Genomic DNA, 18,365 nt, shown 5'->3' with positions numbered 1-18,365 from the left:
GTCCAAACTACAATTCCCACAATGCCCTGGCGTATTAAATGCTGGTGAGGACAGCAGGATAGACGCTGTCGAAGTTGTTGTTTGCGATCTCTAGCTTTAGTCATTCTTAACTGACTTTCGCGTATTAAAATAATGGCTTGTCCTGCACATCAACCAGGTAGGACATTTAACTCTTTATTATAAATGCAATATGAAATAAAATGCAGTCGCGTGGTCAGTATTTGACTGTGCAGTGGTTCCTGATTTATGAAGCATTGTGCAGGTGATTAAAGGGTATCAAACGGTTGAAATGTGACTTTACATTCGTTTTTTTAGTCGTTAAATTACAACCAGTGTTGCCGCTGAGGAAGAAATCAGCTCCATAGCATATCCCAGCATTTCAAGTATCGTCCCCCATGACGCAAATTTAAGTTTGTCTAACACACATGACAGATACGAGAGCTTTGTAAAAAATGTGTTCGGCGTCATTCAGCCTCGTTTTCAAGGGGGGAAACTTGCAAATTACACCGTGAAATTAGAGGAGTCACCTCGTTTGTCAGGTCAGCGTAACCTGTGCACAATTCTTCTTCGCCAAGATGGAATGCTGGTGGTTGTCCGGGCGCTGCTATCTGCTGGAGAAGAGGAGCTTTACATTTAGTCGCTGGAGAGCGAGCTCTTATTTACTTTTAATTCACAAATTAAGTGCTCATTTTTGTAGACGGAGTGGAGAATCCCTGGTCATTTTACTAGACGTTTTATTTACTTTTTTACTTCTATTAGTAATGCGAATAAAAGGCTATTTTGCCTTTTGGGAGAGGGTGGGGTGAGGGGTGGGTAGTCCAATAAATACTTTACTGACTTGTTTGTTGACAGAAAACTAAAATCAAACATTTGTTGCACGGCAGTCCAGTATGTGACCCAAAAGAATTGACTTCTGACAAATACACTTGAAATAGAAAATAAAAAAATGATTGAGCGCCAATTCCTAATAAATGGATTTTACCTATAACAATTTATTTTTCCCTGCCTGTTTTTTGTTTTGTTGCATTGGTTGTATTTAGCTGAGATGAACCACGCCATCCTGCCTCTGGACTGGCTTCTGGGAACCTGGCAGTCTGACGAACCAGGGGAGGGTTGCTTTCCCACCATCAAACCATTCCGCTACTTCGAGACGCTTCAGTTCAGCCACGTCGGGCAACCCGTCGTCAACTTCTCGTCGGTTCTCTAACGCCAGGTCAATTATGAGGCGGAACCACTCAACCGCTGATTTAATTCTCTCGTTTCTCCTCCTCTTGTGGTTTTTAGGTTCAATGCCTTCCACGCTGACTCTAAGAAGCCTCTGCACCGAGAGTGTGGCTTTATCCGGATGCAGCCTGGAACCAATAAAGTGGCTTTTATTGTGGCGCAGAACTCAGGTGTGCTACATTTGTTATTATGTGACCAGAATGCGCTTCTTGGCCACCAGAGGGCGATATAATACAGTTAAAAAAGTACACCAAGATTTGATGGCGTAGAACAGACGGGTGTCCAAACCTTTTAGTTTGACGGCCGCCTACAGAAAAACAAAAGAATGCCTGGGCCGCTTTGAAATTATTTAATTTATTAAAACGCATGAAAATTAATCAAGCAAGCGATTAATACTTTTTAATTTTTTTCTAGAAATGTTAAAAAAAAATGCTACACAACAGCCATCTAAAGGTGAAATAGTTTGGCATTTAAGATTTGGGGGGTAATGTTCATAAATTGGACGTTGACAGACAGCAGGAAGTGGAAGACACTATCTTTACTTTTAAAATGAAATGATCTTTATCCACCACAGTGTCTTGAAGCGACATTGTGTTATTTTAGACAATACAATTTTTTTTTGTATCTTTGCATATCTATAAAAGTGCTACAGTATATAAATTAATGTTTGAGTAGAGTGACATATTTTTGCGACATCCTCCCTTCTCATTCTGTGCACATCCACCTTTATCCTTTTTAACTACCCTTGTGAAATGTATCTTTTTTTAAAATTAATTTTTACGATATGCCGCTGGCCACTAAAAAATTGATGGCAGGCCGCAAGTAGCCTCCGGGTGACTCAACATTGTTTTTCATAGAGGCCAAAGAATATATGCCTGGGAGTATAATATGCATCTGTTGATACCGTTTGCGTTCAATTATAAGTTAACAGTTTTATGAGTACTGTCGTCTACGACGTGTCTTGTTATGTCTTAGCATTAGGTTAGCAGACTTTCATAAGGTAGCATAAAGTGGCTTGGTTAAATACATAAAATGTGTTTGTTTTACAGTAAATTTAAATTGGGGGAAAATGGGTTCTGGGTAGGTCTGGTGGAGATTGAGGAGGGCGAGCTTACAGGCCAGCAGTTGAACCTGCACAGTCATGCCATCGCCAGAATCTCCTTCGCCAAGGAACCTCACGTCAAGGAGGTACTAAACCGGTCCATCGCATTCTCATAGTTTCCTCTTTTGCATTGTTCAAACAGTGGTCTTTGTTTCTAACAGATTTCACGAGTGTTTCAGCTCCGCGCGAATGGGAAACTGGAGCAGAGGGTTTCCATGGCAACAGACACCCAGCCACTGATGGAACACTTGCGCATCACTTACATCCGCTCGTCTTGAAGCAAAATGATTCAGAGGAAGTCCTGTTCAGATTTTTTTTTTTTTTACGCCATGTGGTTTGTGTTCCATCTTTCGAGGAAACTATGTCAGAGCAAAAGTAGCACTGTTGAATGTCGAGTATATGGTACATTTTATGACTACTGGCAGGCGTTTGTATGTTTCTCTGTACCAGCAAATTCAGGTTTGTAAACCACTGAATAACTGGAAGATGCCTGCTGATGGTGCTGTTGTATCGCTTTGGATTTGAGTTCAGCACAGCTTTTGAGTTGATGAAGATGAGGGGGTGAATCTGGGCTTGTCACATCAATGATAAAGGAGAGGAATGCAAACATGTTATAAGTTGGACAAGTTTCGGCACGTTTTACGCAAACTAAGTGTGTGTTTATGCATGGTGCTAACAGTAAGTGTCATTGTCAGTAGTGGGTCTTAATTTTGAGGAAATAAGATGCGGTTTGTGGAGTCAAAGGCGAACGCCGTTTGGAAAAAAAGCCATTGACATTCAACTTGAGCCACGCGGTGAGTCAACGTTTCACACAGTGAGTTTCTTAGTTGTGTATCTGTAAATAATTAATTTTGCTATCAAAAGCCATGTCAGTCTTGGTTTTGTTGATTTAGCATCAGTGAAGACATAATCCTCAAGGTTTTCTTTTGTCTGAAAAAATAAATAAGCAATAGTTGCATGACTTTGTCATTTATTGCAGAATAACAAATACATTCTCGCACATAAATTAATATTATTTAAAGAGCCAAAATATAAAAAATAAACACCAAGCATGTCACACAATCAAGAATCGGAGATTCTTCTGCACCCGGTTATACTTTATACTGCAATGGCTTTAATTGTTATGAAAATAAAATCATAAATAATCTATGTACATGTTTAAAAGTCAAGGAAAACACCATGAACGCGTGTGCCTGTGTGAAGTCCTCCGAAAATAAGCAACCCAGCGTTGGCAGTGAATGTGAAATCCGCACTTTTGATCAAAAAGGACCCAAACTGTTTGCATTGACTGAAGCGGGGAGTTGTAATATTGCAGTTGTCCCCCCCCCCATCCCATCTCACCTGCACCATCTTGCGACTAGACTCTGGATAAAGCCCAGTCCCTGGTGACAAAAGAGAACCACGCTGAGCAAACAATCGTCCATGGCCACCCAGCAGCAGTCCGAGCTCAGCCCAGCAGGCTCGACACAAGAATTATAACGGGTCCCCGAGAGTGTCTTTTTGTGTCATACGGTGGGATCAAGGTTTCCGGCAGGTGGTCACGCTTCCTTCATGATGTAAACGTACATGGACGTGAGGAAGTATCGCAGGGAATCCAGGGCGGAGGACAGCCAGCGGTGTTCGGGGAAGAGGTCCTTTTTCACCACGCAGTTGGTCAGTTCCAGCTGCATGAGGAATCAGAGAGAAACTTTAGGGAAAGTTCTATTTTGTATTTCAGATTTGATCATTCTAAATGCAAGAAGCCGAAATGGGAGGGTCCCATCGTCATAAAAATGCTCTAATACTACAACGCCGATACTACTTCACCAGCATGATTCATACCTTGCAGCTAGTATCCATATGATCATCCTACCAACATAATCTCAAAGAATAACCATAAAAGTCTAAGTACACGCCAACGTCCGACTGTCAATGGCTCATTAAAGCAATTCTGGAGCTGATATTTAACACTCCATCACTTCAGTTGTCCTGCCACAATTCTGTTTAAAACTCAAATGCCTCAAACGTTACAGGCTACATTTAGGAGAAATGGGCAGTTGGACATGCAATGTCAGTAAGTTATTTCTCGAAAAAGTGTGATAGTTGAGTGAAACCTGTGCCATTCGCAAGAACAATATTTGATTGAAGTAAAACGCATTTGCCTCACAACTGCGGGAAACAAAGGCATTATGAAATATTCCCACTTGGCATCGGCGTGTACTCAAACGCAAGTACTTTTACTCTGTCTGGGGGGGGGGGAAGGGATGTCTGGGCATGTCTAAATCAGAGTGTGTCACCGTTTTCTTATTCTATGCACGGATGATTGCTGCTGTTCATATCAGCACAACAATTATTTTGTTACATTTCGTTTGGCTTTCAATATTTGGATCAAGTGCAATTATGGTTCGCGTATAACATCATTTGAAGTACATTTGTCTTACATATAGAGTATAAGACAAAAATGTACTTTAATTCATCAACACATTTCATGTTAGTTCAAGGCAAATGCACACTTAAAAAATGCCATTTATTGTTCTAATATGAGATGTTGTCATTGTATTTTGATTTTTTTATCAACCTCGGCAATGTGAGTGGATTATCAAAATATCACTAATATTTGGAGAAATGAACTCGTAACAGTGCGGAAGTCAAAAGGCGGCGACTCACCCATCCTCCGCGTCTCTTGAGCCACTGCGCCAGATACTTGCGGACGAACTGGCCCAAACTGTCCACGATGACGTGAACCGTGCTGGCATGTCCTTGCTTCACGCAGTCCACAGCCAAGGCGCCGGCCACCGCGTACATGGATACCACTTTGCCCCACGTGATCCCTGCAGCGCCAAAAACACACCTTAGTGTTACTTCTGTCTCACAATCTGTGTTTAGCACTCCATCATAATGTACTTCATACAAATTGCAATGACAACGCAAAAATTCAACAGGGTGGTGATTGTTTTTTTTGTTTTTTTGCTTCAGTTCGCTGGAGAGTGCGCTGCTCCTTCTGGAGTGCACGCGTATGCCGGCAGGCGACAGACATACAGTATGGCGACACATGGAGACACGCACCCAGTAAACTCCAGTAAAATGAGTAGTTCTTTGCAGATGATAAGGAATACATGCCTGTCGATATTGTTAGATTAACTTCCTACATGTGCTAACTGCACAATTTGTGACTAAATATCTGTTGCTTAAAGGGACATAACACTCCAGCCCCTTCTATTGCAGTTTGTTAGCATGAAGCTAAACGGGGAACTTTGTGTTTATTTAAAATGCAGAACATAAGTATAAATATACTGTATATACAAGAATAAGATACATCAATAAATGAAAAAAAATGCCTTTGAGTATTGTAATAAAATTCGTGCTGCTCCACTGTTTGTGTTCAAATATCTGTGGCTTAAAGCACTGTCGCGTAGATGCTATTTGTTAGCCTGTCTATGGTGTTTTGCATTGTTTGTTAGCATTATGCTAAATGGACGAAGATGACGCAAGCCTGTGCAGAAGGGTGTACTTGATAAAAACGTATCGAAATAACGCAATTAACTCGAATGTTGAGAATTGAACAATTTGTGATTCATGCAGGCATAACACACGCTTTTCGTAAGACTCAGTAACCCGCAGTAAAATACATGTTTTATTTTCATAGATTCTAATTCGCATGATCATTTTTATAGGCGTATTTTGTTTTCCCTCCTGGCATCTGGATATTAAATTGTAATCGTGTACCTAATCAAGTGTCCAATGACGGTCTCGTTCGCCACACAGTTAAATCCAAGCGCGTTTGTTTGAGGTTTAAAAAAACACACACACACACACAATTATCTACATTGGACTTTGTTCTCTTAATCATACTATACAACGTGGCCACACATTGAAGCTGATAAGAGCTCGCTCTTAAACTGTCATGAGCAAAACACGTCATTGAAAAACAATGGAGTCGATTCCAATATTTACCCAAAGAAAGTGAACACAGTCCCGCTGAAAATCATTTCTACATGCAGTTGGCTGCTTCTTGTTCGGAGCCACAGAGACAACAGGACGTAATCACATTAACCTCCTTCTACAGAGCGCGCTTGCATCATGAGCTCGTGACGCTGACCCACAACGGCGCCCTGAGGCCCGAGCCCGAGGCGAGCTTAAACGAGATAAGCGTCCACAGAAAGTGTCAAGGGCTCACAGAAGACGGCCGAGAATAGAGACGAGATTGTCGGGGATAAAGCCAACCGGGCGGAAAGGAGATAGCCAGGGGGCAACGGCCGCAGGCAGGAAACATTTGGAATATGCTGTACTTCCTTATTCAAGTTCAAGTTCAAGTCGACTTTATTGTCAAATGCGCTGTATGTGCAACGTACAGCACAGATGAAATCTCTTTCCTCTCAACCACAGGAGAGAGAGCAGCCGCTGCGGGTGCCCGCGCCGCCATCAGCAGAAGAGTTGACATAAAATGACAAAATAATACAACACAACACATAAGACACAGACAGCCGTGCAATCTTAACCACGTTTTCTGCATTCACTTTGTTGTTTGAAGCAGTTATAGATGAAATTCACAAGAGTCATGGAATATTTGGTGCATTGGTTTTTGTCTCAAATAAGTGAACTACAGTGTATCTCTTTGTACTCATTTATCTCAATATTATGTACAACACCCCCCCCCATCACTCATTTTCCAATGCGTTAATGTAAGATAAAATGAAAGAATATTTGAATGTTTTAAAATTTCATTAGCAGCATCCATCCATCCATTTTCCGAACCGCTTGATCCTCACTAGGGTCGCGGGGGGTGCTGGAGCCTATCCCAGCCGTCTTCGGGCAGTAGGCGGGGGACACCCTGAATCAGTTGCCAGCCAGTCGCAGGGCACACAGAGACGAACAACCATCCACGCCCACATTCACACCGAGGGACAATTTAGAGCGCCCAATCAGCCTGCCATACATGTTTTTGGAATGTGGGAGGAAACCGGAGTACCCGGAGAAAACCCACGCAGGCCCGGGGAGAACATGCAAACTCCACACAGGGAGGCCGGAGCTGGAATCGAACCCGGTACCTCTGCACTGTGAAGCCGACGTGCTAACCACTGGACTACCGGGCCGCCCCATTAGCAGCATATTTGACCTTTTTTTTTTTTTTTTTTTTTTTTTAAACCTCATCTCCAAATGACCCTCGGCCTTGACCTGTAACGTCTAGAGCACTGGTGTCAAACTCAAGGCCCCGGGGGCCAGATCTGACCCACCACATCATTTTATGTGGCCCGCGAAAACAAATCAACTTCTACCATGATTGCTAAAATCTGGACCAAAAGTTCAACTTCTCATATGTAATAAATATGAGAGATATTGTAAACATTTCTTGTTACCAAACCCCTCATTACAGTAGCTTAAACAATCGGGGAATAAATCGTTATTCTTGACTTCTTTAAATGCTTTCACGGTCATAACGGCCCTCCAAGGAAAACGGTCACTTCAATGTGGCCCGTGGCAAAAATGAGTTTGACACCCCTGGTCTACTGCTTGTGGTCCCAGTAACTCAAGTAGCTCATACGCTTGCAGCGAGTGAAACAAATCGATCTACACCAGAGAACACTCTCATCCTTCTGTGGAGCTCAAACCCGTGACAAGCAAGACAAAATGGAATAAAACGTACCTAGAACAAATCAAGCGTATGTGTGTCTCTATTTTTTTTTTTCCTTTTTCTATTTTTATCCACAGCTCAAAGGCTCCCAGAAGTTCACAAGTTTGTTCGAGGAATGCCATCCCTCCCAAAATGCGCACATCCCCTGTGCTCACCTCCCAAAAAGGCAAAAGCAGCGCAGATGTATTTGAAAACTTTCCTGGCAAGCGGACAAGGTCAACACAACAGGGAGCCCGGCGTACTTTGACTGGATCACGAAATCAAATATGGAAAGATCGAGCGCGGTTTTATTACTTGGACAATGACTGAATGTTTGAAAATGATGATTCGGTGTGACAAAAATGCAATGCCAAAATCAAGTACAAAATGTTTTTATGATGAATCGGAGGATTTTTGTGCACTGAAAAGAAAAAGGAACGTACAACTGGATTGAAGTTATTAAAAATAAATAAATAACTAAAATGCGAAAAAGATACACTTGTATTCTCACAATAATAAAATTCAAAATTGAAATCTTGAAAGTGTCGGGTTGTTTAATTTGGAAGGTTTGCTATGAATTTTCATTTTGAAATTGTATATTTTTTGAGAATAAGAAGCATAAATATTTTCTTGAAAACATACATCTTCATCCACGGGAAAAATAAATAAATATATCAATAAAAATCTGTCTTCATTGTCATAATATTACAACTTCCTTCTTAAAAATACGAAATAATAATCTCATACAATTTCTCCAAAATATATGACTTTAGAAAAAATCTAGATAAATGTCAAACACATATTTTCCATATAAACATATGTGGCTTTATTCTTCTCATATTACAGCTTCATTCTTGAAAATATACATTTAAAAAAGAAAAGAAAATCTTACTTTCTTCTTGTAATATTACAATGTTGGTGTCGAAAATGTAAATGGCTGTTATCGTCTAAACAAAATGTACAACTTTATAATATGCAACTTTATTCTTTCAATGTATTGTTTTAATTTTATAACAAATCTAAAGAAAAATAGCCTTTATTTCAGAATACAGGATTTATTCTCATTAGATTCCAACTTTGGTCTCATCGCGAGATTGATTTTATTTCCCCCCCCCCCCCCCCCCCCCGTTTGACTTTCAACGCGTCTTCTCTAGCATATCGCATTTCATGCAAATTTCCCTCCAGAAATCCCCACAATTTTGCATGTATTGATCTCGTATGTGTTTTGTTCAACACGCAGACATAGATTAGGTGACGTGGATTACACTTGAATGGGTGCGGCCTTTACAAAACGTGCATTTTTGAGGCCAGTGCTAGAAGGCATTCAATGCGCCCGCAACATGGGTTGGGCTTGACGCGTCAAGACAAGACGTGCGCTCTCACCGTGTGAGAGCGCACGTCCACGCATGCATCAATTTCTCTAACCATTGGATGAGTTCAGAAGAATTTTGTCAAGTACTTTTTTTATTTTATTTATTTGTTTGTTTTTGTTAGTTTGTTTATTTATTTATTAATGGATCAAGCCAATGTTTATTATGTAACTACACTGTATATTTGAGATTTATATATATATATATATACACACACATGGGCCACGTTCCATATATATATATATATATATATATATATATACATACAGTATGTATATTTTATTCCATTAGATTTTATTTTATTAAGGCTATAAAAAGAATCACAAGCAAGGTGGAAATCATTTCCAGATTAAAGTCATAACATTATGAGAAATTAGTGGTTGTTTTTTTTAATAGATATTTTTGTGGTAAAAAGTTACACATTTTCCAGATTTAAGTCAGACTACAAGAGATTTTTTTTGTGCAAGAAAAAAAAAATTGATTTTGGTAAAAAGTCATGTCTTTTCAAGATTCAAGTCATAATGCAACAGGAATTAAAGTAGCATAATTTTGTGTACATTTTCAAGAGAAAAATGGGCATTTTCAAGATTGAAGTCATATGAAAATGAAATTTAATTTTTTGGGGGTGGATAGAAAAAAGTGTATATTTTCAAGATGACATCATAATATGGCAGGAACAAAAGTTGCCATCCACAGGTGTTGACGAGGACGCACTGGTGTACCTGTGGAGAAGATCTCGGTGGCGACGGCGATGAAGGCGTCAGAAACCATGGTTTCCATGGCAACGGAAATGTTGAGTTGGCGGGCCACGTTCCTGTACAGGCTGGGAAGGATGCGCTCCAGCTCGTCGCCTAGGTAACGTGCACAAAACATCAGCTCGCTGCAAAAATTAAAAATTAAAATTGCATTCATGCCACCAATGTTGCATGCTTGCCAAGAAATAATTGGACAAACATTTTAAATTGTTCATAAAAATGTTACATTTGAGAAAGAAGGCATAATATTACAAGAAAATGTCTATTCCAGTGAAAATTTTTACTGTATCGGTCTGACCAAAAAAGTAGTACTGGATATTCATCATCACGAGAAGAAAAAAAAAAAGGGGATACAGTTGACTCTTGCATAGTTGTGATTCGGCAACTGTTGCTTCACAGATTTGCTGATTTTTTTTCACTATTTTTCAATATTTTTTATTGTTTGTTTTTGTAAGGAGGAGACAATTCCTGTTATTCATTGAAAACAAATATTGGCGGCTTGGGCCCAGAGACCACTATTTGCCAGGCTATTTGCAAGGCTACACCGGCAGGGGTTCCTCGGGAAGACCCAAGACACACTGGAGAGACTACGTCTCCCGGCTGGCCTGGGAACCCCTTTTATATCCCCCCGAGACGAGCTGGAAGAAGTGGCTGAGGAGAGGTAAGTCTGGCCTTCCCTGCTAAAGCTTTTGCTCCCGTGACCCAACTCCTGGTAAGCAGAAGGGAATGGATGGATGGATGGATAAACGTCTGAATGTTATAAAAGATGAAAAGTTGCAGATTTGCGAGTTTAAAGTCTGAATATGATGGGAATACACTCATCAATTTTCAAGGAAGCACATTTTCTTTATTCCGTTTCACGGGATTCCGACTCCTCGACTTGAAGTATTGGGGAAATACCGTTTGAGGAACTAAATTGTAAAACTCTTTATCGTTCCATCTGAGATAAGCTCTTGCATGTGTCACAGTGGCCTTTTTGCAACATTTGCAAGCGAGAGAACCACAGGGCGTGGCAAGGACTTACTGAGGCAGAGGAGCACAAAGGAGACCTCGGACAGGGCGGTGCCGCAAGGTGGCAAGTTGAGCTCGCTTTTGCACCACGTCAGCCCGTTCTGGTTGAGTCGGGACAGGATGAAGTCCCGGCATAAGGCCTTGGCCTGCGTTACCAGCTGCTTGTCACTCAGGGATCGGTCGAACACCTCCAGGACCTCGGCGGCGAACGCCGTCGACTTGCGAAGAACCTCCATCACCTCCTTCCGGCGACTCTTTTGAGAACTGATGTCAAATCAGCTGTCACGGGAAGAAGAATGAAAAATGACGTCACAACCGCACAAGGACCAGTGATGTCAGTTTAAAAAACTACAAATTGTCAAGTAACGTCAAAAATAATGCGTTGCTTTTTCCAGTCAACTACATTTACTTTTGCAGAATCACAAAATGCTACTATGCAGAGCATGTCGACTTCTACTTGAAGGTGAAGTCAGTGTAGCAAAAAGTAGCACCTGTCAACATAAAAGGAAGATCTAGTTAAAGGCCTCCACGCTGGAGCAGTGTGAAATAATTGTCAATATTTAAATAAAAAAGCATGTACAATATTTATCAGCCATGGTCCCTCTGTCTCGCTCATACTGCACATGCAACCGTACTAGTTGCCAATGAAAAATAAAATTCAGTCAGCGCGTTGATGACTCATCACATATCCATACCATATTACATAAACAAAGATTCACGTTTTGACGCTGAAAATAGTCACTATTTCAAGTTTGTGTCAAGTTAAAAAAAAAAAAGTTAAGGTTTGTTGCACCCTCTGTGCTTTCAACGGAGTGTTATCTAGCTTCAATAACCTCACGTCAAATTGAAAAAAAAAAGAGACTTTTATGTTTGCTGTGTTTTCAGTGTCAACTGAATGCAACTATGAAGGCAACTTGTAATCTAAATTACTTTTAAAAGGAAGTCATCAGTAAAGTAACCAAATGACTTTTTTTCAAGCAAGTAATTAGTAAAGTAACTCTGTTCCTTTTTCAAGTTAACTGTGGAAACACTGTTGAGGACACTAGCCACTTTGTTTTGAATCATGTTGGAAAACCTCCCGCAAACATCACACTCCACTCTTTATTTTTAGTGGAAGACTATGACCAGCAAATTACATAAGAAAAGGCTGGAGGCGCTAATATCGCACAGGCAAAGGCAACACAATACTATTGCTGCTGCTACGTCTTGCATTATGCAACCACATGAAAACACAACACAAGACAGTCAGCTGGATTGGTTGGGAACATTTCTTTATACATACAAAATAAAAATGCATAAAACCTTATTTAAATATATTTTTGAAATATTGCATAGCAAATGCTAAATTGAAAAGACATTGAAATATCAAAATATAAAAATAATTTTATAGGCAAAATATCCATTTAAAATGAAATTTATCTAAAATTCATTCATAAGTAAGATTAAAACATCTGGGAAGAAAGTCCTGATAAAAAATATGAATAAATTATCTTCCCAATAAAATAAGAGAATCAATACATACCTGACCACACATGCACCCAGACACACAAGCACACTCATAAAACAAGATGTCACATCCTTAAGTATATTAAGAGGCTTGATGCATTTGCAGGAAGCCAGACGAGCAGCACGCTTTTAGCTTTTCACAAAGTCTTACCGTGCACATAACTTGTCCTCGTCCAAGTCCACTCAAATCGGATTTTGGGCCCCCCAAATTGTCCTAATTTGCGAAAGTGGAAGTGGGGAAAGCCCTTAATAAACAACCACGGCGCCACAACAAGAGCGGTGTTGCTCCTGCTATTGTTGCTGCCACTGTTTTGCTGCTCTTTTGTCGCACGTTCCTCATGGAAGCGAAAGCGCTTCCGGCTCGAAATAAGAAGGAAAGGAGAAAGAAGAAGGGGCCGTCTCAAGTTGACGTCGTTCACTACCTGTTGTTCCACCTGGGTGCGCTCCATTCACTGACTGGAAACGGCCGGAAGACCGGTCGGGCGGCCCGCCCCACAAACCAACACACCCTCTGCAAACTCATGAGAAATATTATCAAAAGCCGGCTTTTGAGATTTCATTTTATTTTGTATTTTTTTTCACGATTGTAATACACAACTAATAGCCATTTTTAATTTTCGGATGGAATCTACGTTTGTTATATTTTAGATTTTGGTTTATGTAACCACTCGCTGCCGGCGGATCTTCCAAATATGGTGCGAACGACGTTTTTAAATCCTCCTTGGTCAAGTGTCTAAATTTAGCGAAGCGGTGAATCTGTTCGTAAACAGCTACGCTAACGCAGTCGTGAAGTAATGAGTCATGATATTTGTTCGAGGAACACTTCCAGGTTATGAATATGAAACAAGCAAATGAAAGAGCGAAAGTATAGTTACTGATGTTCCCGTTCGTAATCTGGAAACGTCGTATGTTGAGTTGTCGTAAATTCGGGACGTCGTGTTCTCATAATAAACTTGGGTTTTCAAAATCAGTACTATGGTTTCGATATTTTTTTTTTTTTAACAGCGTTTGAATTTCAAACTCAGATCAGATTTCAAATTAGGGGTTTCAAAACAGCATTGGGGTTCCAAATACAATTACCGGTAGGTTTGAAAATAAGGATTTGCAGCTCCTGTTAGGGTTTCAAATGAGGGTTTCAAGACTGTATTACCATTGCATATTGGCGTTTCAAACTCGGGTAAGGGTTTTGAATAAGAGTTAATGTTTCAAACTAAGGTGTGGGGGGGGGGGGGGAATTAAACATTTTCAGGCTTCAACCAAGTTTTAGGGTTTCAAATTAGAATCGGATTGGGTTTCAAGTTTAAAACAGAATTAGGGTGTCAATTTATGGTTTCAAAACAGGATTGCTATAATTAGGGGTTTGGGTTAAGGTTTCAAATTAAGCTTTTCAGGCAGTTTGATGGTTTCAAAGATTGAGCTATGGCAGGGGTAGGGAACTCTGGATCCTTTAAAGAGGGTTCAAAGTAGGGTTTCAAGACAGACAAATTTCGGTTTTCAAATTGGGATTTCAAATCAAGGTTGGAACCGCTAATTAGTGTTTGAATGCAGAATTAATAGTGATAATATGACATGTTCATGTGTCTCTATTAGGAATCAAAAGAACATGAATGCTCCTGACTGTGAGCTTGCTTTTTTTTTTTTTGCTTGGAAAAAGAGTGGTACTTTTTTTAGTTTGTCCACTTAGTGTCAGTGTTTCTCCTTAGGTTAGTCTGTCAACAATACAATCAGTACCTGTACTGTACTCAGTACAGTGTACGGTATAAACAACATTCGGTGGGGGTTCATGCCAATAACCCGAATGCAGTGCCCTTGTATCATATTATGGTCATGTATTTAAAGTTCGTATCATGTGAAATACCATTTATAATTTCTGATATTTTTGTAAGAGAAAGAGTTCATTTGACTTGCAATCAGGCTGAATTTGAGTTTTTCAAAATCAACAAAAAACAGATTAGCAGATGTAATTGAAATATTATCCTGAGGGATTGTCCTGTGTTGTGTTTGGGAAAACAGCGTAGGCCCAAAGCCAACAATCATAAGTGTTAAACCTGTTCAATTTACGATAGCAATTCATCCTCCTAAAAGTCACTTAAAATATTAAAACGATATGTATTTTTTGCGTTCATAAATATTGTTTAAGATTTATGATTGTAAGATGCAATTACTTTTTTTTAATCAGATCACGACAGCAAAATCACTCTTAAACACCACACACCACACGATAATCGCTGAAGGTACTTTTATAGAGCCATCATTTAATTGGGCCTTTAATGACTTTGTTCAATTTGGTCCAATTATTAGTATGTGTGACCTAATTAATTTGCTATTGTTCTCTTCCACGCCAGGATCACTATAATCATGGGTCACCCCAAATGGATGTGCAATCATTTTCTGAACAGAGAGGGGGAGGAAAAATAATCACTCTTAACACACCCCACACCACCAGATAATCGCTTGGATAGTCTCTTGGAGAGATCCGAATATAAGGACTTTGCTGACTTTCATCGTAATGGTGGGGGAAATTCCCCAATTGATATGTGTTTTGCTAGGGTTCCATTTCACATCCTCATTCTGAATTCTGTGGCTCGATCCTAACTTCCTATTGACCGCACATTTCCGCATTTTCGATCATAGGTGTTGAACATGTCCAAGATTTACAACGATCAGCACCGATTGTTTTCAGTGCCGATTGGGGAGGCAAAAAAATATATAAATCACTCGTCACATCCAACACCACATAATAATCCCTCAGAATATTTTAGAGGCATCCGATAATCTGTTTTTTGTTGATTTTGATTCAAATTCAGCCTGAAAACTCTTTATTTCAACACATTGTCAACTTCATGTCCTCATAGCAAGCAAGGTCGTCATGACATATTCCACCAAATACCATAAAAGGGAATGTGCTTTAGTTCCAGATGATGAACCATACTGACAGACTTCGAATGTTCCCCCAAATATAAAGTTCGAAACCTTCAAAAGCAAACACTCAATGTGGTTTTCGGTCCACTCCAACAAGGATACCAACGATGTCAGTGTCAATCCGATGGGAATTTATGAGCTCAATGTGACGCCATGTTTGGCATTTCTTCTTTCACAAAGGGGGCCATGAATTCAAGTATGTTTTAACAAGATCCATTCATGAGTTTTTGCAAGTCAAGCAGCCAGAACGATGCCATGATTGGTTAATTGAGGACGAGTGGTAAGCCTTGAGAATTCTTTGCTAATTCTGTTAAGCTGAAAACTACGGCTGACAAGCAATCTGATGCTGTTTTGTCGCGTTTTACTTTCTTGACACGTGTCACAGGACCACGAGGAACACATGGCTTGTTAAATTAACAAAGTGGCTGAAAATCCGCTGACTGTGCTTTCCTCCAGTAGCCCACTCATGATAGTTGTAGCCACTTGAAAAGTTGGGGAAAAAATGTTATGCAGACATGCAGTTTTCATCTATAGACACAAAATTGGTTTTATGTATCTATCGTAACAGGACCCATGAAACCGTTTCAAGGACCCTTGCCAATAAGTGAACCGAAAGTCAGCTATTTTGGTTTGAAGCAGCCATGGAAAATTGGGAGAAAAAATAAATCAACATCCGACACCACTTCCACTTTTGCACATGAAATTGGTTGGTTGTTAGTATCGATTGTGACAGCACGCACTTAAAAGTTTCAAAGGCCCGTGAGAGAAATTGGTCGGAAAGTCGGCCATTTTGCACTCAGTCACAGCCCAGGTAAAGTTAAAAGAATATTTGCCCACCAAAACCAGTTTCATCTTTGTACATGAAATTTGGGCCTGAAATTGAAAACTAGCACATTTTAACATCTTTTGGCTTCTTCCACATTTGAAAGCCAAATTTAATCACAGGTGTCATCATAGTTTTGGTTGCCATCTGCAGGTTTGGAATCCACCCCTCCTCTCTCCCTTCCCCTTGGGGAGTGACTTTAACTTTGGTGTGCTCCCCCGAAATCGAAACTGGACTCATTAACATCAGAAGCGGTTGAGTTTCACTGAATGTGCAAGAACCCAGAAACATAAACAACACCCAAGAAAAAATAAAATACAATTCTATGCTGACACTCGACTGCGTCTGAAATGAATTAAATGGTAGGTAATTAAATCATTAAATCTTAATGATTATGACCTCTCAACAGGGTGAATGATCGCTGTTTGGTTATATTATTAAAAGTCCATTAAGATACATAGGATCTTTGATGGAATATTGTAGACAGTGTGACTCACACTTTTTGTTTTTTGTTTTTCTTACAGGAGGTACAGCTGAGTGCGAAAGTTGCTTCTTTTTCCCCTTAGAGCATGTTAGTAATAAAATCTGTGTTACTCTTATCCTGATAACCTGGCAATCCATTTCTTAATAGCTGCATCTCATCAGTATGGGTGGTTCTGATGAAAATCTTGAACCAATATGCGATGTTAAATCCTCAACCCAGTGCGTTGGGTATGAATTACTCAGCATTGGCTCACCACCTTTTTGGACAGAGTGCTGGGTTAGTTAGTTCACTCAATTTGGGTTACTTTTGACCTCAGTAATATAATTCATGTTACCGTTATCTTGCGAGTCAAAGTGTTGCATTTAATAAATGATTGCAAACAAAAATTGTTAAAAGTCCAACACTGTGTGTGTCATATTTTGTGATTTCACAAAAGTACACGAAAGCCGTTCTAAAATGCAACTTTTTGATTAAAAAAAAAAAGCAACTTATACTTATGGTTGGAGATGGACTTAATAATGAAACACACTTTGTAATATTTTGAAGTTGTTTTCCCCTTTGGGACTTTTTAAGATAATCAAATACACCCTGGGTTAAAATGACCCAAGAACATTATTGCTGTACCCAAGAAACAAAGGTAACAGGAGAGTTAAATGAACACGAATGCAATCTGTTGACCCAACCCAAGCACATGAACACACACCAAAAGAATTGTGTCATGCTTAAAAAAAGGGCATTGAATTCAGTGGAAATTCATGATGTTTTTGAAGTGAGCCGAAAGTGTTTTTTTTTTTTTTGTGGTTGTATGACATGCTCCAGTTCAATTAGCAATATGATGACTTGCACTTTTGTGCACTATTGGCTCATTTTGGCTCAAGGCCTGCATGTGTGCTTGTGTCAAAGAATATAAACATTGACACGCCTCCCACTCTTGCGCTGCGCTCGCGTGCTCAGATTCCATTCGTGTCTGGTGCCTTTTTTTTTTCTTTTTTTTCTTTTTTTTGGGAGGCCACAGCTTCTAACGTACAGGGCGGGTGAGGGTGAGGGTGGAGTAAGGGGGCATCTCGTCTCGGGGAACTGGTTGGACCAGAGCGGCACGTGGTGGAGGGGCGGGGGGAGCTCGTTGCCGGGTTGGACGATGGAGGCACGAGAATGACAACAACGACCTCCCGTTCACTCGCTTTGCTGCTACTGTCATCAACACCGACTTGTGTGTACTGTCCCATACATGTTTACCACATTGTGTATCGTGTGTGTGTGTCTCGGTCCATGACTGAGATCTGCAAGGCATCACCTTTGCCCTACATGTGACTGGAGGGGGCGTGCACAACTTTACATTAAGCAAGAATCGTTATATAAAATGTCACCTGAAATGTGCTCAAATTCTTTGCTTCTCTCGGATTCAAAGCCCTACTTTAAAACCCTATCCTATTTTTTTTTTTTTTTTAAATGTTAAAACAGACTTCACTGCCTAATTTGAATTTCATTCCCTTGACACACTAACCTCAACCTGGAACCCTAATTCCACACCCTAACACTATCTTTAAACTATATTTTCATATTTCTGTCTTGGAATCC

At 40.1% G+C, this 18,365-nt stretch overlaps 2 protein-coding genes across 2 annotated transcripts; one reads left to right on the top strand and one right to left on the bottom strand.

Annotated features, from left to right (window-relative positions):
- The first annotated feature begins 1 nt into the window (after position 1).
- On the top strand, positions 2-3,284 carry thap4 (THAP domain containing 4). Its single transcript, XM_086128754.1, has 5 exons — positions 2-157; positions 1,041-1,194; positions 1,285-1,394; positions 2,309-2,412; positions 2,488-3,284. Exons 1-5 carry the CDS (start codon positions 133-135, stop codon positions 2,602-2,604), a joined length of 510 nt encoding a protein of 169 aa, XP_085984880.1. The 5' UTR covers positions 2-132; the 3' UTR covers positions 2,605-3,284.
- Positions 3,280-13,044, bottom strand: LOC147194544 (bcl-2-related ovarian killer protein-like). The gene is made up of 5 exons (XM_086128753.1): positions 12,710-13,044; positions 11,066-11,331; positions 10,009-10,137; positions 4,973-5,136; positions 3,280-3,990 (listed from the first exon to the last, which is right to left on the bottom strand). Exons 2-5 carry the CDS (start codon positions 11,286-11,288, stop codon positions 3,865-3,867), a joined length of 642 nt encoding a protein of 213 aa, XP_085984879.1. The 5' UTR covers positions 11,289-11,331; positions 12,710-13,044; the 3' UTR covers positions 3,280-3,864.
- Between the last annotated feature and the right edge of the window lie 5,321 nt (positions 13,045-18,365).

The sequence above is a fragment of the Hippocampus guttulatus genome, chromosome 14 (genome assembly GCF_054856545.1).
Source record: "Hippocampus guttulatus isolate MCC_2025c chromosome 14, RoL_Hgut_1.0, whole genome shotgun sequence".
NCBI lineage: Eukaryota > Metazoa > Chordata > Actinopteri > Syngnathiformes > Syngnathidae > Hippocampus > Hippocampus guttulatus.
This window is presented reverse-complemented; position numbering and strand designations above follow the sequence as displayed.

What these genes read in the sequence shown, in the direction of transcription:
- LOC147194544 (XM_086128753.1), bottom strand. Translation starts at nt 11,288, where the DNA reads ATGGAGGTTCTTCGCAAGTCGACGGCGTTCGCCGCCGAGGTCCTGGAG. An exon ending in CACCGAGATCTTCTCCACAG is followed by an intron (nt 5,137 to 10,008) that starts GTACACCAGTGC and finishes TTGGCGCTGCAG; the next exon opens with GGATCACGTGGGGCAAAGTG. An exon ending in TCAAGAGACGCGGAGGATGG is followed by an intron (nt 3,991 to 4,972) that starts GTGAGTCGCCGC and finishes TTCCTCATGCAG; the next exon opens with CTGGAACTGACCAACTGCGT.
- thap4 (XM_086128754.1), top strand. Translation starts at nt 133, where the DNA reads ATGGCTTGTCCTGCACATCAACCAG. An exon ending in CAACCCGTCGTCAACTTCTC is followed by an intron (nt 1,195 to 1,284) that starts GTCGGTTCTCTA and finishes TGTGGTTTTTAG; the next exon opens with GTTCAATGCCTTCCACGCTG. An exon ending in AGGAACCTCACGTCAAGGAG is followed by an intron (nt 2,413 to 2,487) that starts GTACTAAACCGG and finishes TGTTTCTAACAG; the next exon opens with ATTTCACGAGTGTTTCAGCT.